A 23,159-nucleotide genomic window follows, 5' to 3' on the forward strand; every position below is an offset into this window, starting at 1 on the left:
CACTCTCCATGATGCATGCTGTTTAACGTTCACTATATAGTGTGCTTGGTGTTTCATGTTTTTTATAATTGGTAAAGCCCACCTTTGTCTATTTAAATGTCTAATGATGCTGCTGTCAGTTTAATTACCGCTTATTCAGGTCTTGTAGCTGCACTGTCAATAGTGAATGCTCGCTAACATTAAGCATGTATTACGTTTGTAGTCTTTGAACATTTTTCGTCTTGGTGCAGCCCACCTTCATCTATCTACTTGTCTAAATGTTTACTGATGCAACTGTCTGTCTAATGACCTCTTATTCTTACAACTAGTGTCAATCCAATCTGTTGGAACAACTCAGGAATGTCATGTTTAGCGACCGCATGAAGATAATTTACGCACAATGCTGTGCTACTCTGTTTTATAGGGATTGTATCTTTTATTAAAATGTCATGTATATTTGTGCCGCTAGTCTGTCAGTAATTTTAGCCAGCCAGATAGCTTTCTGCGGCCTTTGGGTAAAATTGGTGAAAATTTGGACAGTTTGAAGACATCATAAAAAAACAAACTGTAAATAAATGTTAATGCTATAAATAGTAATGTAGTAGCAAAAATAGCTCAAAATCACATAATTTTACCTATTTTCCACAATTTTAAATTGAATCCAGGTTGAAAACCAAAACCTTTCAACATTTTTGGATAAAACCAGAACCAAACCAAAACACGCAGTAGTTTTAGAACCAAAACCAGAACACTGGGGTCTGCGCACATCTCCAGCATATATCATTCTACCAACCAGGAAGAGGCATAGAACAGGATGTAAACAAGAACCACACAGCTAACACTCAGTAAAACAGAAGGCAGTAGACACTGTAGTTCCAGCTATGAGAAACTGTTAAGTAGGAAGTAATTAGAAAGAGAATGACAGGTAGTGCAAGTTTAGTTGTATCGAAGCATCAAACATGGATTTTACCCAAAAAGAGGTTCTTATACCAGTTGGCTCCAGATGTGACATGATTCACTGCACGGAATTCTCCTGTATCCCCATTAATACGGCAATAGCCTTTTTTTTCTAAATTTGTTTGGTTTGGGAAGAAAATTTTATATAAATATACTTTATACTTTTAACATTTTCTCTTTGGGACCTTTCTTTAGGAAGCAATAATTTAACCACATCTGGCAGCCATATATGGTCCTAGGTGATACCATCTGCTCCTTCCCACCTTCCTCCTTTCTAAACAAATATCTGATAAGAAGGGAAAGTATTACATAACAAAAAAGAGGGAGGGGTGTTGGTCCGTACTAGGTCAGGAATAACGTCAAATACTATGTACAGCTATTTACTGCTACCTTATATTTAATTAGAGGGGGCGCTCTTCCAACTTGCTAAGGACAAGTAATTTAAGGAAAGACCCGTTCTGCAGCATAACCAGCTCTTGCCTATACATGGGGCAATTATACTAAATGGGGAGACAACACTTTTTCCTGTAACAATTTGAAATAACGGACTATAGCGATGAATAGTGATCATAATGTTTATTTATGGTGACATATTATTTTTATTGAGTAATAAAATAATTCATATAAATCTCTTGTTGAGAAGAAAATAATTGCTATAAACCCCTGGTTGACAAATCTTTCCTGGTCAACTGTGAACCATTAAGAGGGCAATAATTGTTAATTACTGAGATACTGTATAAGATCAGTAGCCTTTAACACATAAAAGTTTCAATTTCTCTCTTTAATGGGTGTAATTAGTATCTTCATACTATGGATAGATATTGATCTCCTGATATAATATTGCCATCTAAAAATGAATATATGTCCCTTATTTCAAGATTAAGAGTGACCACTGAGAATGTTTTGTCTCCTGGCTCCAATTTGTGAAAAGTATAACTATGTGTACAGATGAGGAAATAAAGTGTATTCATGGCAGGATAATGCTAATAAAGATACAAGACTGATTGGTGTATCATCTTTATTGATACAAGCATTCAATATGATCCGTAAACTTGGACATCAGTGCATTGGTGGACACGTATAATACAGTTCAACAGTTGAATGCATCCAGACCTCAATTTCCCCGACGCTTTTTGCTCATAGTTGCCAACTCCCGGAAACGTTTCCAGGAGAGGGGGCGAGACTGGAGGGCGGGAGGGGGCGGGACGAGGCCAATCGCGGCATTTTGGCCCCGCCCCCCGCGAAAACGTAATTTGCGATGCGGGGGGCGGGGCCGAAATGACGCGATTGGCCTCGTCCCGCCCCCTCCCGCCCTCCAAAATGGCGTGATTCACCGAGAATCGCGTCAAATGACGCAATTCTCGGTGAAATCCGGGATGCGGGAGAAATGCCATCTCGGGACTTTCCGGGAGAGTTGGCAAGTATGTTTTTGCTGGTGAATCCTGAGGTCGTGGACACGCAAATCACATAACTTAGCCCCGTTCTCTGCTAAACAACACAGGATGACACTATTCACTGTGTAACTTCCCAGGGACTCTTTGTCGGCCCCACCAAAGGATCTGATTAATAATATTTTATTAGCAAAAAAGTTTTATCTTTATCTCTTTTCTATGTTTTTTATCTTAATATTTTAATATTTACAGGCCTGGTGAATGTTTTAATGTGAAAATGTTATTTTAGCCATTAATAAAAGTTATTTTAAGTGTATGTGAATTAATGGTCTCAGAGTGCATTCCATATCAACTCTAGTCTGGATGAATATAAGAAAGGAAAGTATGCCTGCCAGCAAGGCAGAGTGGTGGAGATCAGGATGAAGGAATGGAGTTTTTAGAACACACAAGAAGAAAGTGTCAGTATGAGTCAGGATTATAACCAGGACTTGAATCTGAATGTACAGCTATGCCTCTCCTATTACATTCAGAAGAACACGGTGTGTTTGTTATTTAATTTAAATTTGTAAGACATGAGAGTGATAGAAGCTTATGCAATACATGCAGCCACTGCCCTTAGCACCTTACTCACTGGTGTAAAAAAAAATGCTTTTACACTGTATTTTCTAGCCTCCATGTTTGTCCCCATATCGATATTGCAAGGGCAATTGTTGGTTACCACAGCATATCAAATGTGATGGACAATGAATGTTTTAATTAAACTTAGATGTGATATTAAATACTTTTGTGTCAAAAAGACAAAAACATTATAGGAGTAATACCTTTATTGGCTAACCCCTAAAAGATTATATTTGCTAGCTTTCAGAGCACAGAGGTCCCTTCATGACGGAGATTTTAATCTTAATGACTAAGGAAAAGGCTCAACATTTAAGAGTTGCTACATCAAGAAATTTGCACAGGGGGGGGGATACATCATTAAGATAAGCTAAAGTAATAAAACAAAGGTTTTAGTTATGGATGGAAGAGTAAAAGTTCTAGGAGTTCAGAGATCTGGAGTTGCTCTGCTGTGGGGTGTGAAGTGTGTCCATGTAGTGGGTCATAAATTTAGGTGTTATATTGAGACCTTGAGCTAATGACTGGAATGTCCTTATCAGTTTGAATTCCCATATTTTTCTCTCCCTGTCATTTTTAAAAAGACATTTTAGTATTAAGACTTTTAAATCTGTCATCATATGTCCTGGTCCAGAGAAGTGTTTACCCACGGAGGTGTCCAGAGACTTCCTTATTGTGTGTCTGTGTAGATTCATCCTGGATTGCAGTTTCTGCTTGGTCTCTCCAATGTATATTCCCTCAGGGCACCCTGTACACTGTATCATGTACACCACATTGGAGGATGTACATGAGAATGTGTAATTTTATAGTCCCGTTGTCTGTTGGGTATGTGGACTGTGTTTGTTAGTAGGACATGGGTGCACGTTTTGCATTTTTTGTTTTTGCAAGGGAAGGTGCCAGTCTCTGATGGTGATGAGAGGGGACTTCTAACGAGGAGATTTCCTAAATTTGAAGGCTGTTTGTATGAAAGGAGAGGTAAATCTGGGAATATTTCCTTCAGTCTTTTGTCTTTCTGAAATATGGGTTGAAAGTCAACAGCAATTTTCCCCAAAATGTCCACTAGTGGCACCCTGCTGTTACCTTCCTTCTGCTTGTAATCCAGGAAGCTACACCTTGGGATCCTTGTGGCATTGTGGATCTGTTCATCTATAACAATTGGATGGTATCCTTGTTGTAGGAATGTGCTCCTCAGTAATAGCAGGAGTTGTTTAATGTCTCAATATGATCCACTAAATGGATACACTTCACACCCCACAGCAGAGCCACTCCAGGGGGTAAATGTATCAAGCTGAGAGTTTTCCGGCGGGAGTGAAAAACCAGTCAGATTCTAGCTATCATTTAGTTAGTACATTCTACAAAATGACAGCTAGAATCTGATTGGTTGCTATAGGCAACATCTCCAATTTTCAAACTAGCCGGAAAACTCTCAGCTTTATACATTTACCCCCAGATCTCTGAACTCCTAGGACTTTTACTCTTCCAACCAAAATGAAAACTTAATGATGTATTCCCCCCCTGCACAAATTTCTTGATATTTGTCTAGGATTAGTTTTGTTGTTTATTTGAATAGCGCCTAGGCAAAAAATAATTATTTTAAGCACAACACTACGTACCTTCACTATCATTAGCAGCTATTTATATAGTGCCACTAATTCCGCAGCGCTGTACAGAGAACACATTCACATCATTCGCTGCCCCATTGGAGCTTACAGTCTAAATTCCCTAACATACATACAGACTAGGGTCAATATGATAGCAGCCAATTAACCTAACAGTATGTTTTTGGAGTGTGGGAGGAAACCGGAGCACCCATGCATACACAGGGAGAACATACAAACTCCACACAGATAAGGCCATGGTCGGGAATTGAACTCATGACCACAGTGCTGTGAGGCAGAAGTGCTAACCACTAAAGCCACCGTGCTTGCCTAACCACAAAGCTTACCATTACTCTTAATGGTTATAATAACCATAATTACAACAATAATCTACAAACAGGAGCATGAGAAATATAATGTCACATCAGAACACTTAAAAAAAAAATTATATTATAAAATAAATGATCAACTAATAACTCTATAAACATTAATAAAAATATGGTATGTTTAATTTTTTTTTTTTAACATTCAATACATGAATCAAAATGCTTTCAATGCATTCTGGACATATAAGTCAGTTTTTTACTCTACGTTACCTGCACACACATATTCTGTGCAATCTAGAGGCATTCATAAGTGCAGTTTATGAAACAAAGACTATATCATGTCAGTGAACACTATCAATCAGCACTTACACTGCATTGTAGCTGTTGCAAATCATGTGGCTGAAACCAAATGTACTTAGGAAAAATTAAAGACTTTAATCAGTCGCATCGGAATGCTCTCGACATGCCCTCACTGTACATTGCCTACATAAGTCTGACTCTTCTCTAACCCATTCTGCCCCTCAAGTCGTAGGCTGTAATTTGCGTTCGGACATAAGTTGCATGCAATTTCTCTTCCTACCTCCCAGACAAAATCAATACTATTAGATAAGATATTTACTAACCCATCTCTTCATTAGATCTTACCCTACTCCCAGCTGTACTACCCACACTAATGTAACCTCACAACTGTCCCAATCTCCACTCTAAACCACAAATGATCTTCTTGTTTCAGGTGCGTCACCATTGAATTAGAACGTAAGCTCTACTATATTTTCATATCTTCATTTATTTAGTCTACCTTGTATGTCCCTGTTTTATGTATGTCCTGTATTCCCCACTGTCTGTTGCTGTGGAGCAATGTGGCTCCTGACAAATTAACAAAAAAATAATAATTGTATCCACAAGAAATATATAATAGGGGATACATATAGAAATCTGTTTAATTTTTTTCAGGAATTTGCTGGCAAGGTCACTGATAAAGAAAGGTGTTATTAATAGCTAAACCTTTTCTATACACATTAACAAAAATATTTCCATATAATGACATAGTTGTGCAATGTACAGGTAGTCAGTGTCTGGTAAAGGGTATAAAAACCAAGATTATTTCCAGCAAACCACTCATTGGATCCATCTGCACCATGAAGTTCCTTCTGATCTGTATGCTCCTCGGAGCTGCTGGTGAGTATGTGGATTTACAAGTGATGTCTGTGTATACTCATGAGCTTTATTTATATTACAGTATACAAATCTAATCATTCATGGGTTCTTTTATATTATTTTGCTTGTACTGGTTGAAGTTTAAATGTGTTATATTGTTAATGGTACAATGGTACCTGTCATTCTGTCTTCTTTTACAGCTGCTCTTGATGATGATAAGATTGTTGGAGGTTACACATGCGCCCAGAATTCTGTTCCTTCCATAGTTTCCCTGAACTCAGGATATCATTTCTGTGGAGGGTCCCTGATTAACAACCTGTGGGTGGTCTCTGCTGCTCACTGCTACAAGACGTAAGTAGAAGAATTAGGAGATGTATAATAGTATTCTTTATTTATGGGTGGCTTCCTTTGTCGGCTGGTCACATAACTGACTAGTCGGTTGTAACCAACATCACTAAGCTGCTTATTTATTTTAACTAGAGATGGTCACTGACCACCGTGTTTTGGTTTTGGATATGGATCACCTTCAGGTTTTGGTTTTCCGCCCTTGCGTGTTTTGGTTTTGTTTGGTTTTGTTTTGCAATTTTGTTTAAAAATCTATTTTTTTTGGCCGAAAATTAACCTAATTTAGTGCCACCTGTTTCTTGGATAAGTAAGGTAAATTCTAAAGCTAATAAATTTGGAAAAAAAAACAGTTTAATCCCTGGTAGGCCGTTCTTAATTCTGCACACAAACCTCATTTTCTTTCTCTCCATCTTAGCAGCCAGTCTTTGGGTGTATATTACACCCTACACTTATAGCTAAATATAAAAAGAAATGGACAAAGGCAGTTTGGTTTCTGTCTGTACAGCCCCCCCCCCTCCATTTGTAGTTAAATAGAAAAGAAGCAGCCTGCATAGACTGTACAATATAAAAAGAAATGGACAAAGGTAGTTTAGTGACTGTCTATCAGTCCCCCCCCTCCACTTGTAGTTAAATAGAAAAGAAGCAGCCTGCATAGAGACTGTACAATATAAAACAAAATGGACAAAGGTAACTTGGTGGCTGTTTATGAGCCCCACCCTCCCCCTGCACTTGTAACTAAATAGAAAAAAAGCAGCCTGTATAGACTGAATAATATAAAAAGAAATGAACAAAGGCAGTTTGGTTTCTGTCTGCATCAGACCCCCTTTCCACTAGTAGTAAAATAGAAAACAATTCAGCCGTTCTAGACTGTAGAATATAAATAGAAATGGACAAAGGCAGTTTGGCGTGTGTCTGTGTATGACACCATACCCTTATCGTGAAATTGACAAAACAGCAGCTTCATCCTCACCCTCATCAGTGTGTACATCATCATCACACACTATCAATTCATCCATCATCCCTGCTTGTGTTTGGAAAGTGCAAAGAAGCTCACATGCCAGAACTGCTGCCACTGGTGCCACACTGCTGCCTCTGGTGCAGGACTTACACAATTGACCGCATCCTCATCAGCGCCCTTGTCGGATACCCAAATCTCCCCCTCATCCTCTTCTAATTCCAAAGTATCATCCTCACTTGGTGTATCACCGGCTACACTCGGGCTGCTCAGGCACACATCAGCAGAAATGCTGAAAGGGCCCTTCTTTATGGGTACACTATCAGAATGCTCACGGTTACACATACCACTTGTGGATGGACTCTCCACAGGGATTGGTGTCATTTCTGATTCTAAGCATATATTTTCCTCTACTGCCTTACTGTTTTCTTGCAGCTCGGCTTTCACAAGTAAGAGTTGTGCACCACTTTTGGAATTCAAATTACTTGGTCTTGCTTCGTCACGAGTGACCATACAAGAAGAAGGCTCAGTAACATTTTTTAATCTGGCAGTAATAGAGAAAGGCGAAGGCCTCATTCTTTCTTTGCCACTGCGTGTGTAGAATGGCATGTTGGCAATTTTTTTTTTATCAGTTAACTTTTACTCAGTTACAGTTCTTTTCGCTTCAACACGGTAAAAAAAAATTTTGGGAGTATTTTTTTCCCTGATTTAAAAAGACTATGTACTTTTTCATAGGCTTTACCAGATGACGTACTGGAAACACTACCATCAGGACTGGTGCCAGCACCTGCTTGCTGATCCTGCTCATATGTGGACTGCTTTGAATACATTTTAATGAGCCCAAAGTACTTGTAGTGCAAAATATTAAATATATAGTGCTGCTAGATAAGACTTTTTGCTGCCAGAAAAATTATTGTTTCACACCAGGGAATATGGGACACTCGAAAGCACTTGTAGTGCAAAATATTCCGAAAAATGCCTCCTCTATCCTCCTCTCTTCCTGCTATAACAATTGCTATACAAATTTCAATAATAATTGAAAGAATAAGGTATACAATAATTGCTCTGTCCCTGCTCTAATGCTGCCTGTGACCTAACCCTGCTCTCTCCCTCTGTCAAATGGCGATGGATTGCTGTGCAGGCAGGTATTTATGCATTTCAAATATCGAGCACTGAGATCCAACTACGTCACGATGATGTTTTGCCTCGGTTTCAGATCCGAATGGGCGGGAGAGTACCGAGCCTGCTCGGTACTCGGATAGGTGACGTTCGGGCGGGTTCGGTTCTCGGGGAACCGAGCCCGCCCATCTCTAGGTGTAACTACCATTACTAAGCTGCTGATTTTTTTTCAAATGTATATATTTTTTAACAGCACAATGCTATTTATTATTTTTATTCTGGTAACATGTTATATTGTTATATTTTATTAAACATTCCAGCAGTAAAGCTATTGCTTTGCGATAGATTTGTAGATAAAGGGGATTCTCGATAATTATATTTTAACCTTGTTATTTTACTGGTAATGAAGTTTCACTTTGTGACTCATTACAATGCCATGGGGAGTAGAGTCCATTGTTCTGGCTCCCACTGAGCTACGGTCTATTTTCACACTACAGATTTGATCTAGGTCTAATTGTATAACAAAGTTCTACTTCCTCACAATACAAATTCCATGTCCACTGTTGCCCCCAGAATGCCTCAGATATCTCTATATATAAATGTATGCTTCACTAGCTGATTGTCCTGTGTTTCCGTTCATCCAGGAGTGTTCAGGTCAGACTGGGAGAACACAACATCTTTGCAACTGAGGGCAGCGAGCAGTTCATCAGCTCTGCCAAAGTCATCAGACATGCCAGCTACAACTCCAGAACCCTGGACAATGACATCTGGTTGATCAAGTTGGCCTCCGCCGCCTCCCTCAATTCCTACGTCCAGCCTGTGTCCCTGCCCTCCGGCTGCGCAGCCTCTGGCACCAGCTGTCTGATCGCTGGCTGGGGAAACACACTCAGCAGTGGCAGTAAGTTACAGAGCAATCACCAAAGTCCATTACTTGATAGGGACCTTGGCTGAGAGTAACTACTGTGTGTGATGTGTCCTTTACAATGTTAAAAAGTTCTTAAACATGTAATTTCTAATAAATAAATATATAATTTAGATCAACACAATCAGCAAATATTAAATCTTAGATAGTGTGCCTTTGAAAAAATATAATCTTATTAGTAGAAATATAAAGGCAAGTATATTATAATCTGTCACATAATAGAAGTCACAAAAGTAGAAGTGGCTGCTAAGTGTGGGATGAAAAAGGACATTTAATAGTGATATAAAGCATGATATAGGAAAATATAAAACAAGTCTGATTCCTTTTCCCGCAGCCAACATGCCATCTCTCCTGCAGTGTGTGAATGCCCCCGTCCTGACCGCCGCTCAGTGTAGCAATGCCTACCCAGGAGAGATCACTGCTAACATGATCTGTGTTGGATACTTGGAAGGTGGCAAGGATTCCTGCCAGGTAATTGTTACTTCGTTATCTCTATAGTACTGAGACAATGAAATCACTATCATTTGTTTAAGTTGTTTAATAAATTTCAACAATTTTGTAAACTTGGGAAATGTGTTTTAAACAAACTATAAGATGTCCTTGTGAGGTAACTTAGTGGTTTTGCAGAGTTGATCATGATTTATTTGAATTTGTAACAATATCTGTCCTCTGCTCAGGGTGACTCTGGTGGACCCGTGATCTGCAATGGACAGCTTCAGGGTATTGTCTCCTGGGGATATGGCTGCGCTCTGAGGAACTATCCCGGTGTCTACACCAAGGTCTGCAACTACAACTCCTGGATTTCCAGCACTCTTGCCACCAACTAAACTCCTACATAATATATATATATATTCAAATCTTTTCATCTTCTCTTTATCATCAAATCTTTCACTTGAAACTTTGTGCTGTATGTACTGAATAAAGTTATTTTTTGATGGAAATATTTGTTTTCGATAGTTTTTTGTTATATATTTGCATATGGAGTGAGTATTGAAGCTTATATAGTAATGGTTACTTGTCAGCTATATGAAACAGACACCTGTCATTGCAAAATGGACATAGGTTGAGAGTCTAATAAGTAGTACACACGCCTTAAATACAATATAAACTGTAAATGTATATTATGGTTTCTGTACTAAATGAAATATGGAGGAAATAGTGTTGCATGTCCACTCTTTTCTCCATATTTACATCCTTTTGTTCGCTATGCATTTTTGTCCATCCAGGCTGTGGTCAGATGTCTTGCATGTATGTGCGTCCCTCCCCTCCCCCATGCACACCCCAGTTTTTATGCCAAGCTGCCAGGAGTAGACAAATTGAAAGAAAATAGTGGATATGAGCAGCTCTTCTCTGTTTTATTGAGCAGAGTCACATTGTGTATTATTGATCTCTTTGCTCTTCTCATCTCCCATTTTGGAACAGACACATGTAGAGAAATAGACAATTTAGGTAGCAATCAAGCTGTTATTTTATTGCATTTTATTGATTTAGAGATCAGTCTGTTAGAATTGTGTGCTGCTGATCAGTAATTGGATGTGAAAGAGCTTAGACTGAATAGTGGCTACAGATTGTCCTTAATAATATTATAGTATATTATTACATATATTCTGGTACAGGCATCTAAAGTAGAATTTAGTGACTAAAACCGGGTGCTGTTGCTTTATGACCATAAGCAGCACACACCAAACACAATTCTAATTAGGTTTCTAGCTTTTTAAAATACATAGTGTTTGAAGCAAAAACCAATATTGTCTGGAGTAGCATCAGTGAGTGTGACAGCTGAAGTATATAGTGGAGAAAAATAGGGTGCTGTATGACTGTGAGCAGCACCCCCCAAAGGTACATTATTTTCTTTTTTTTTTTTTCCTTTAAAATTCCGAATGTTCGTCTACCAGTGAAAGCAAGTTTTCTAAGGGGCACTCCGTGACATCCTGTTTATTTTCAACACCAACATCAACACCTTCATCATCAAACTCCTCATTCTTAGTATGTAGTAAAGCATCCAATTCTCCAATCCCAACTGTTTCCCCTATTGCAGATGACTAAAGCCATGACAGCTATGCTAGCATTAGATGTGCGTTCAATTTCCACCATAATGCATCAGGTTTTAGCCAATTAGTTGAGGTTGTGTGTTCGCACTACCAAATTGCATCTCAACTCCTTTATATCCCAAACAGCAAATCCTCAGCTGTACTAAGAGGTTAAACAGAAAGTAATTCAGTCCCTAGAAAATGTAATTTTACCGACTTTCCATTTAACTACACATATGTGGAAATAAAAAGTCATATGTAATGTTTTTCTTTCAACTTGACACAAATCTTCACAGACGCAAACAGCTCCTTGTGAACAAGAAATCAGCTCAAGTTACACATCCCACAAGCCCTGCCTCAGCTTTTCCCTAATAGTGCCAGAAAAAAACTTCCCTTCTCTAAGATACAATTAGAAAGCAGTTTAGGATTATATCACCGACACAACTGAGTATCTACACACACATAATGAGAGATTATAACCTTACTGCCCTTATCAGGAAAGATCCTTATGCCACTGACCTCTCTCTCTCTCGTCTTGCAATTCTGCCTGTCGCATTCCGTTCCCCGGGTGCCGTTGCCTGAGCCTCTAAACACTGACTGCCACTTTAATTGTGTTCTTAGTGCAGACTACTGGTCATGGTCTGCATCTGGGATTACTACACCTGTGTGCTGATCAGTTCTGCTATTGGTCAGTCTCCCTTTATAAGGCCCCTCCTTTCATCCTTGCATTGTTGGTTCTCCAAGACATACCTGTTGTATTCTGATGTCTCTGTTGTGATGCATACCTGTGGAAGCTGTGCCTTATTGCTGTTGCATATCTGGACTTTATTGATCTCTGCATACCTTCTCCACTGCTCGTGGTAAACGCTATGATCCACACCTGCTACCTATTCGGCCTGCATTGCTGACTACTGTTGCGTGCTCCGCAATCCATGGTAAGCTGCTACTTCATCGCTGCTGTGTGTTCATCGCTGCTGTATGTTGGACTTCCTCGATCTCTGTCCGTGGTAAACGCTATGATCTACACATGTTATCCACTCGGCCAGCATTGTTAACTTCTGCTAACCTGTTCCACAATCCGTGGTAAGCTACTATTCATTGCTGCTGTTTCATCGCTGCTGTATGTTGGATTTCCTCGATCTCTGTATACCTGTTCCACTGCCGATGGTGAACGCTATGATCTACTCCTGTATCTACTTTGCCTGCACTACTGACTATTGTCTTCTGGTGTGTTTCATTGTGGCTACATATGTCTGGACTTTGCTTATTCCTGTGCCTCAATTCTATTACTAGTAGAGACTTTGATCATTACATGTGCAGCCTGTATTATTGAATGCTGCTGACAATTACTACTCTTGCATGCCTTCATGATCATCGGCGGCAAATTATTCAAGTCTTCATTGAACTCTTGTATTAATATTTTACAATTAATGGTAATATTCGTTACCACCATTGGATGTCCGAATTGGATCATTCTTCTGTTATGAAACTTGGGGGTAAATGTATAAATCTCCGGATTCTTCATCTCCGGCGTGTTCAGCCTCTTCAGCGCTTAAATTTAAAGCGGTGCTGCATTGTAAAGTTAAGTTTCCCTTTACAATGCAGCGCCGCTTTAAATTTAAGCGCTGAAGAGGCTGAACACGCCGGAGATGAAGAATCCGGAGATTCATACATTTACCCCTTGTTCTCTAACTATCACACTGGGAGCTTTCCTGGAGGGCCGCAACCTGCAAGGTGGAAGACGCAGAAGCCCATATTCCCTTGCGGGAATCCCTGCTGAACACTTTCCATTTTGTTAGACTCCGCGCCTCCAGGGAAGTTTTAGTCAATACCCATTGTGACAGCAGGATCTCACTCAGTTATTCGTGAGCTAACCTGACACTGCCACTGTTATATTTGCTTTCACCAATTCAAATCCAAAAACACTTAACCAGTCTATACTGTTCTCTAACTTTATCGCATAGCAGTAAATCGGCTGTCACCATATCTCCATCTATACATGTTTTCTTAGCCAGTGTCAAATTCTGCCCTCTTAGTCTCTCTGAAACTGGAGTTTCAAATGCATTGTGAAGACAGATATTTTTGTCAACCAAATCTGCATCAATTCCATCTCGATTCCTTGCTGGCTGTCTAATGAACTCTGCCTCTTACTGTCGCTTGACTGTCAATTTTTTAATTATATGTACTTTATTTGCAATCTTTAGTGTCTGTATACAAAAAAAACCCAACAAGATAACAACCGTTAAGTTGAATGTACAAAGTCACTTTCCGTATCCAACAATGTTAAGCAAGCACATATGAAACAGAAACAAGTAGAAGGGGGATATAGAGGTAGATAAGGGAAATAACATGATGGAAAAGGGGAAACCAGGGGGGGGAAGGTAGAGCATGGTACCAGGTGTGAAGTATGAGAAATCAATTTTATAGGTGAGGCCTATTATGATGGCAGTCGATTGAAGCTAAATAACTGATTTAAAAGAAAGGGAGCATCCTAAAAGGAAAATAATGCTTTGTAAGTAAGGGTGTCCTTAAATTCCATCCAAGGATACAAGGTCGAGGAAAACTCCTGACATTTATCTTGACTTTATAGCGTGAGCTTGTCCATAAAAAGATAATAATTGAACCTGGTGAACCGTTCTGTGACAGAAGGGAGTACAGTGGACCGCCAGTGAAAGGGAATGATTGCTTTTGCGGTATTATTCATGAAGTTATTTGCTATGGTTAAAGCCCTCCTTCCCTCATTACTGTGTGCGTAGTCTTTTAAGTTTTTAATTAAAATCATCTTCATCTATTATCATCAACATTTATTTATATTGGGCCATTAAATTACGTAACATTTTACAGTTGGCTATGTAGTTGTTTAAATATCTATTGATGCCACTCTCTAATAAACTCTGCATCTTACTGCCTCTTCACTCTCCATGATGCATATTGTCTAACGTTCAATATATAGAGTGCATAGTGTTTCATATATTTTATTATGAGCTTTATCTATTTAAATGTCTAATGATACTGTTGTCAGAATAATGACCTCTTCTTCTGATTTGTAGCTTGAATGTCAATTAACGATGCCTTCAAATGTTCAAAATGTATTGTTTGCGTGCTTAGTCTTTCAAGTTTCTTAATTATGTTTAAAGTCCACCTTTGTCTATTTAAATGTCTAATGATGTTGCTGTCAGTTTAATGACCTCTTTTTCAGGTCTTATTGCTGCAGTATCAATAACGAACGCTCTCAAGCATTAAACATGTATTGCGTGTGTAGTCTTTCAACATTTTGCTGCTGAGTGTAGCTCACCTCTGTCTATCTACTTGTCTAAATGTTTACTGATGCAACTGTCCATCTAATGACCTCTTATTCTTACTACCAGTGTCAATCTGTTGGAATTTCATGTTCAGCGACAACATGAAGATAATTTATGCTCAATGCTGTGTTACTCTGTTTTATAGGGATTGTATCTTTTATTAAAATGTTGTATATTTGTGCCGCTGCTTTGTCAGTAGTTTTAACCAGCCATCTTTCTGCGGCCTTAGGATAAGGTTGTGAAAAGATCTTTAGAAAATAGACCATAAATTAATGTTAATGCTATACATAGTAATGTAGGAGCAAAAATAGCTGAAAATAGCATAATTTTATCTATATTATACAATTTTAAATTAAATCCAGATCCAAAACTAAAACGAAAAGTTTTCACCATATTTGGATTAAACCAGAGCCAAACCAAACAGAAGTTTTAGAACCAAAACCAAAACAAGGTGTTTGCGCACATCTCTAGTGTATAGTATTTATTCTACCAACCAGGAAGAGCCATAAAACAGGATGTTAACAAGAACCACACAGCTGACGCTCAGTAAAACAAAAAGCAGTAGAGACTGTAGTTCCAGCTATGAGAAGCAGTTACGTAGGACTGAAATAGATAGCTGTTGCGGAATCGTTATATTTATCTCTTTATTCTATTTTAAATATAAGTATTAATATATATCTATCTATATATATATCTTACATGTCTGCAGAGATATGATATCAGGATTGCAATTGGGTGGCTCATAAACTTAAAAGGGCGAAATTACTTCTAGTCCAATCATACATTATATAAACACATTTATCACATATGTGCATATGACTGGCTCATGTGTTTTTAAAAGGGAAAAAATACTCTATGTCACTACAGTCAAAGAAATCTATCCATGCAATAATAAATATAAAATCTACCCATATATGTTACCTTGGCTCATTGACTATGCGGAGAGTTGGAAAAGGTGTACTTTTCCAATTTGCTAAGGACAAGTAGTTTAAGGAAAACCCAATTCTGCAGCATAGCCAGAACATAGATGTTAGAGGGTGTAGGTACATCCTCCAACACCAGGGGGAGCTCTCATATGATTTAAACTGGTTCACTTGTATTTTTATACATGCTTCCTGGTTATGTTATTACCTATGCTAGTTCTAGCTAGTAATTAATTAGCTGCCTCCTGAGGCTGATTGTCAGCCCTGTCCTCCTCTGTCCTGATTGGCTCTTAGTACTATTTAAGGCAGTGAGATCTGGGCCTCACTGCCGGTTATAGCGTCCTGTTCCAGTACTGCTGCCTGCTATTTGTTCCTGTGTTTGGTGTTTAACCTGAGATTGACTACCCGTGTATGACCTTTGCCTGTTCCTGGACTCTGAATCTGTGCGTCTGACCCTGATCTATTGTCTGAACCCGGATTCTGAACCTCTGCTAGTGACCCTGATCTTACGCCTGTCCCTGGATCCTGAACCTGTGCCTGTGACCTTGATCTTTCTGCCTGTACCTGACATATCCTCTGGTGCCCTGCCCAGACATCTGGCCTGTCGCTACTCCGTGTGCAACCTCCTGTACCTGTGCGCTACTGTGTAAGCATAAACACATACTACTCTGAGCATAAGACCTGGGGGCATCTGAGTACCTGTGAGCATAACCAGTCTCTACGGGAAAGGCGGCTGCTAAAGGTAAAGACCTCGTCTACCTGTTCTATGTGTTTATGCCGCACTGATAGCCATAACAGCTTACAGCCAGTTCATATTTTAATCTGCGCATAAGTTTGGCACACGAAAACTGCAATGGAATGCTAGCGGGCATTTATGCGTGGCTCAAGCTCCGCCCACCGCGACTGTGTCATCAGCAGCGATATAGGAGCTCCTTCACATCAATATGAGCTATATGTCCCCTATTTTTATTTTCATTTTTTTATTTTTCTCATTACTTCTCTTTGAGTATAATTGAGTCACCCAGGAAATCATGTACTGTGTTATGGTATGAGTCTAGGTTGGTTAATATATCCTTGATGTCACTTTGGACGTATTAGAGATACCTTATTGGATGCCAACTATGGAAGGGAGTTATTTGACATAACGTATCAGCATATCGTTTTTTGACTATTTTGTTGTAACCAAATTTTTCTTTTATTATCAGATTATGCATCTTTAATAAATCATAATATTTGGTTTTTAAGTTTCTCAATTTTTGTTCTTTTATTAATTACCAGCATTTAGAATATATTCAGCAATATACATTTCAGGCTACCATTCCTCAATATTTCCACTATTACTCAATTTAGTAAAGGGATCATTCCACTAATAATATTTATTAATCACATGGGTCCTCATTCATTAAGGATCTTAACACTTGAGAAACTTCTTATTTCAGTCTCCTGGACAAAACCATGTTACAATGCAAGGGGTACAAATTAGTATTCTGTTTTGCACATAAGTTAAATACTGACTGTTTTTTCATATAGCACACACATACTTGATAGCTTATTTGTACATTGAAATTTAAAGTTGATATTTGTGTGCTACATGAAAAAATCATACAAGATCACATATAAGGCACTGATGCTTCAGCTATGAATTCACAAATCCTAGTAGCAATCCAAGGAAATTGCCAGCGATAAGTCCCAGGTTTATAATACAATATCGCAGTTGAAATTAAGAAGTTTATACATGGAGCTCTAGCACTATTCAGTGCAGAGAAGAAGGGGTCTCCTTATTGACAACCGAATGATTATTATATCTTACAGGGACAAGTGTTAGTTCCTGGTCTCTTTTATCGAGTACTCCAATTGATCTGCTTTAGAAATGAATAGCGGTATAATTGTTGTGCCAAAGATTTGAAGTTTCCAAATTCCTTTTAATGTCTGTAAAAACGTGTATACACGAAAAATAAGGAAGGAAGGAAGGCTTGTCTAGGCTTGCCTGCGTTTCTCCGCCTCTTTGGTAAGCGGTTTCATCAGAGGTTTATTATATTAGTAATAAAAACTTAAAAACAATGTAACAATTAATAGAAAATAAAAATATAAAAATAAAAAATAAATAAATATATAAAAATTAAATATTAGATAATAAAATAATAAAGAATAAAACATAAACACAGTATAAATATTATATATATATATATATATATATATATATATATATATATATATATATATATATATATATATAGTTATCTATTTAAAATAATAGATGATTAATAATATAATATATAAAACACAAGATAATTAACAAAACCTAAATAAAAAATAAAAAATATAATATTAATAAATAACAAATAATTCACTCACCTGGATTTTTTTATGATTCAACACTTTCACTTCACAATATGGTAGCCTGTTATATGGTAATATAATCATTTTATATAGTAAAACATAAGTAAAAATAAAGAACAAATAATTAGTCACAAATAATAAATAATACAAAATTAAAAAATTAAAAAATAATAAATGGGAGATATAAAACATATAAAATCAAGATTAAACAATAAGTAACAAAATAAATAAAAGTATAAATGAACACAAAGGTCAAATAGAATGATAAAATAAATAAATAAATATACTAAAATTAAAGTCATAGACAGCATTAGCAATATGGGTGCCCAATTTCTGTCTTTTCGTTAGATACTCTGACATGTGTAATAATATGCATCCCTACTAACAGGGAAGACAGATCAGTTACCTTTATTTTTATTTTGACCGATCATAGTTTTTAATATACTTAATTATGCACTGCCAATGCATCAAATGATTACAATACAATCCCTTGATCTTGTTATATATAAGATACACAGGCAATGTAAAATATAGATGTTCTACTAATTGTTTACATTGGTGACTTAGGATTGGGCAAAATACATATCAATAATGTCTGAGGATGCTGATTGGCCACTATTGGCCACTATTAGTATAAAAAAACCACCCTGGTAACAGACGTGTAATTTCCCATAACTAAGCCCTCATAGGCGAAAAGTACGTCGGGGCTAGGCGTCATGACATGTGACGCCAGAGCCGGAGGTGGTAAGGACTGCTTGTAGAGCTTAGCCGCTAGTTAGTTTTACAATATTGCCTCGTCCAATCAAAGAGATCTGTTTTGTCGTTTGGTTTTATCCCATAAATAAGTGCATGTGGATGGCTATGAGTCTATACTAGGTACTCCTCATGATGATTTTGTAGACAACCCACGTAACCCTTCAATGCAGAAGGGCGACAAGTAGTATTATACTAATTACATAGCCACACACTTTGGGATATTATCGGAATATTTAAAATAACCAACCTTGATTGCCAAAGATCTTATTACATAATTTGAAAGACCTGGATGGTGTTGATAGGGATAACTAAGAATTTAATGACAATTGATACACCAATATGTTACTATAAGTAATCCACTATATAAAGATACATAACAATAGGAACTGAACACATATAATTTCTGCATTTGATTGGATAAACTGGAATGTCCTTGTGACTTATGGAAAATAAATACATATAATTATAAAGGGATAAACCATATTGAATATGAATAATATCTGTTTGTGTTTGGATGAACTGGTATGTCCTTGTGGTTTATAGAAAATAAATACATACAATCACCAAGTGACAAACTATGTTGAATGTGTAAAAGCATTCATATAGTTACAAAGTGACATACTATGTTGAACATGTATAACAAGAATATAAATAAGGGGTGTCATATATAACTATTTAAGTTTGGATGACATCCACTTATCCCCCGATTCAAATAGTAAGCACCAGGACATTCTCATATGATGTTACCAATCCATGTAGTAATTATATATTGAGAATATTATAAATGATTAAAGGTTTGTGAGGTCCATGATTTAAGGCACATTATATGGGATCAGTCCCACCACAGGGTCAATCTATATATCTTAACCACTTTTTTTTCCTACTTTAACACTACATATTTTTTATATATATTCGCCTATTTCTTCTGGTCATCTATAGTGTTTTAATATGATCTAATAAAATATTTGAGTGAAATTATTTGTGGTAACCTTTGAGACCAGAATACTCTAAGATTCAACTCTTGTCCCTTTTTTCTTATATGTACATTATATTTTGAATGAAGCACCCCCTCACGGCATAGCAATATAAGAAATTTATAGTGAGGAAGGCCCCAACCTGGTGCGGAACCAATTCCCTTTCCCTTTTCTTTCCCTTTCTGGTATATGAAGTGGGCAAGACACAGAAGGTTTCACTACTCTCCCGGAAGTCCGGGAGAATTCCCAGAAATAGGGAAGTCTCTCGAACATTCCAGAAGACTAACCAACTATATTTTATGCACTGTGATATTAGTTTTATTGTTTATTTAAATAGTGCCAAGCCAAAAAAGAAATATTTTAGACACAAATCTAATTCTCACTATAGAATTATTTGGTTATTATAACCATAATTAGATTCATAATCTAATATTGCTGTTATGAAAATGTTGTAAAGTGTATCACATTTCTCAAAATAAATCCAATCCCATTCAATTGTAGTCAAATACGATGCACATTCATATACAACTTTTCAAGGGGGTATGCCGTAAAAAGCATTTATAACATTTAAACATTTTTAGTTTATGCTAATGAGGAAAGGTGGGCTTTACCTATAACAAAAAGGTTGATGCCACAAAAGCAATCATTCTCTTTCACTGGCGTCCACTGTACTCCCTTCTGTCACAGAACGGTTCACCAGGATCAATTATTATCTTTTTATGGACAAGCTCACTCTATCAAGCCTGGAGAAATGTCAAGAGTTTTCCTCTACCATGTATCCTTGGATAGAATTTAAGGACACCCTTACTTACAAAGCATTATTTTACTTTTAGGATGCTCCCTTTCTTTTAAATCAGTAATTTAGCTTCAATCGACTGCCATCATAATGGGCCTCACCTATTAAATTGATTCCTCGTACTTCACACCTGGTACCATGCTCTTCTCCCCCCCTGTTTTTCCCTTTAACGTCATGTTCTTTCCCTCATCTACCTTTATATCCTCTTTCTACTTGATTCTGTTTCATATGTGCTTGCTTAACATTGTTGGATACAGAAAGTGACTTTGTACATTCAACTTAACGGTTGTTATCTTGTTGTTTTTTTGTATACTGACACTAAAAATTGCAAATAAAGTAAATATAATTTAAAAAAAGTTGAAAGACTATGCACACAAGAAATGTTGAACTTTAGAGGGCATCATTGACAATCAAGCAACAGTAAGAAGCAGAGTTCATTAGACAGCCAGCAAGGAATCGAGATGGAATTGATGCAGGTTTGGTTCCCAACAATATCTGTCTTCACAATGCATTTGAAACTCCAGTTTCGGAGAGACTAAGAGGACAGAATTTGACACTGGCAAAAAATACATGTATAGATGGAGATATGATGATTGACAATTTACTCTATGAGATGGAGTTAGAGAACAGTATAGACTGGTTAAGTATTTTTGGAATTTAATTGGAGAAAGCAAATGTAACAGTGGCAGAATTGCAAGACAAAAAGAGAAGGATCCCAGTGGCATGAGCATCTTTCCTCACTTTATGGTTATAATCTCTCATTATGTGTGTGCAGACATTCAGTTGTGTCAGCAATATGTTTGGATTTGAGGAGGTTTTCTAACACTTTGTTTCCACATGACCTCCTTTACTAGTAGACGTGGAAAATGTACTACTACTGACAGTACGGGTTGGGTACCAATTTACGACTCTGATGACACTGACAAGGACTATACCGACCAAAAAAAATCCAATTTCAAGAATGCCTAAAAAAATCAAAATGTAGACTCACCATAAAAATGACTCTGTAGCTCAGTGACATGCGTTCACTATATACCGATTGTTGGCAATGCCGGCAGTTTGTATTTACGCCACTTAGCATAGCGACTTGAAGTTTTCCGTATTTGAAGCGGCAATGCTAAACTTAACCCTACCCCAACAGTAATCCTAACACCTACTCTAACCTTATACTAACCCTAAGGGGGGTATTCAATTGTTAGCGTTAATGCAAAAAACGAGCGCTCACAAAATATTACCGTTTATACGGTAATATTGCGCGCGAAAAGCGTTAATACGGTAGTTTACTCGCGGAATTTCAGCTCGCCGCTCACGCGAGTAATTACCGTATTAACGCTAAGATTTTTTGAGCGCTCGTTTGAGAGCGTTAACGCTAACAATTGAATACGCCCCTAAAAGTAACTTTAAAATGAGATAAGAAATTCTTTGGCTGTTGGCATTTCCGCTTTAAATGCAGAAAACTGCAAGTCACTATGCTAAGTGACGTAAATGCAAACTGCCGACATTGCCAGCGGAGGTATGTCGGTGATGTACACTGTCATTTTTATGGTAAGTCTACATTTTCATTTTATAGGCATTCTTCGAATTTTGCGTCTGTATAGTCCTTTTCGGTGTCATCAGTGTCATTGATGACTACCACCGGCCAGTACTGGTACTGAGATCCTTCTGATCTTTAGAATGATCAACAGTTGACATTGACAAGATGAGTAACGCTACTTGAATTTGGAGTTAATTGTAGCTGACACCACCACAGGTGAGTTCCCAATGAGATATTGAAAGCAGGAAATAACCTTACAATTGTTATGACACTGCACCACCCACAATTATATAATTGAAATTTAGACAATTGGTTCTTGTGGGATGCTGGTGGTCACACTCCACCAACACCCTGGCTTTTGTCCGCTTAATAAACAGGTTGTCACTGAGTGCCCCTTAGAAAACTTGCTTTCACTGGTAGACGAACATTTGGAATTTGAAAAGAAAAAACAAATTAAGAAAATAATGTACCTTTGGGGGGTGCTGCTCACAGTCATACAGCTCCCTATTTTTCTCCACTAAATACTTCAGCTGTCACACTCACTGATGCTACCCCTGACAAAATTGGTTTTAGTTTCAAACACTTTGTATCTTAAAAGCAAGAAACATAATTAGAATTTTGTTTGGTATGTGCTGCTGACAGTCATAAAGCAACAGAACCCTGTTTTAGTCAATAAATTCTACTTTAGATGTCTGTACCAGAATATATGTAATAATATACTATAATATTATTAAGGACAATCTGTAGCCACTACTCAGTCGAAGCTCTTTCACACTCAATTACTCATTAGCAGCACACAATTCTAACAGACTGATCTCTGCATCAATAAAATGCAATAAAATAATAGCTTGATTGCTATCTAAATTTCCAATTTCCCTACATGTGTCTGTTCTAAAATGGGAGATGAGAATAGCAAGGAGGTCTATAATACTCAACGTGACTCTGCTCAATAAAACAGAGAAGAGCTGCTCATATCCACTATTTTCTTTCAATTTGTCTACTCTTGGCAGCTTGGCATAGAAATTGGGGTGTGCATGGGGGAGGGGAGGAAAGCACATGCATGCAAGACATCTGACCACACCCTGGATGGACAAAATTGCATAGCGACCAAGAGGATGTAAATATGGAGAAAAGAGTGGACA

The 23,159-nt window shown here is 37.6% G+C and overlaps 2 protein-coding genes and 1 gene segment (V, D, J or C); all 3 read left to right on the forward strand.

The window, feature by feature from the left end:
• LOC142160594 (uncharacterized) overlaps positions 1-23,159 on the forward strand; it is a 326,893-nt gene that overhangs the window by 193,195 nt on the left and 110,539 nt on the right. The gene's annotated exons all lie outside the window — the stretch shown is intronic.
• Positions 1-23,159, forward strand: part of LOC142160770 (M1-specific T cell receptor beta chain-like) — a 298,946-nt gene that overhangs the window by 101,891 nt on the left and 173,896 nt on the right.
• Positions 5,976-10,189, forward strand: LOC142160783 (trypsin-like). The gene is made up of 5 exons (XM_075215765.1): positions 5,976-6,042; positions 6,222-6,372; positions 9,085-9,338; positions 9,697-9,833; positions 10,040-10,189. Exons 1-5 carry the CDS (start codon positions 6,003-6,005, stop codon positions 10,187-10,189), a joined length of 732 nt encoding a protein of 243 aa, XP_075071866.1. The 5' UTR covers positions 5,976-6,002.

The sequence above is a fragment of the Mixophyes fleayi genome, chromosome 6 (genome assembly GCF_038048845.1).
Source record: "Mixophyes fleayi isolate aMixFle1 chromosome 6, aMixFle1.hap1, whole genome shotgun sequence".
Classification (NCBI taxonomy): domain Eukaryota; kingdom Metazoa; phylum Chordata; class Amphibia; order Anura; family Limnodynastidae; genus Mixophyes; species Mixophyes fleayi.

Excerpts from the sequence above, each read along its gene's own strand:
- LOC142160783 (XM_075215765.1), top strand. The coding sequence starts at position 6,003 with ATGAAGTTCCTTCTGATCTGTATGCTCCTCGGAGCTGCTG. Across the intron at positions 9,339-9,696 it reads AAACACACTCAGCAGTGGCA|CCAACATGCCATCTCTCCTG; the intron begins GTAAGTTACAGA and ends CTTTTCCCGCAG. Across the intron at positions 9,834-10,039 it reads GTGGCAAGGATTCCTGCCAG|GGTGACTCTGGTGGACCCGT; the intron begins GTAATTGTTACT and ends TCCTCTGCTCAG.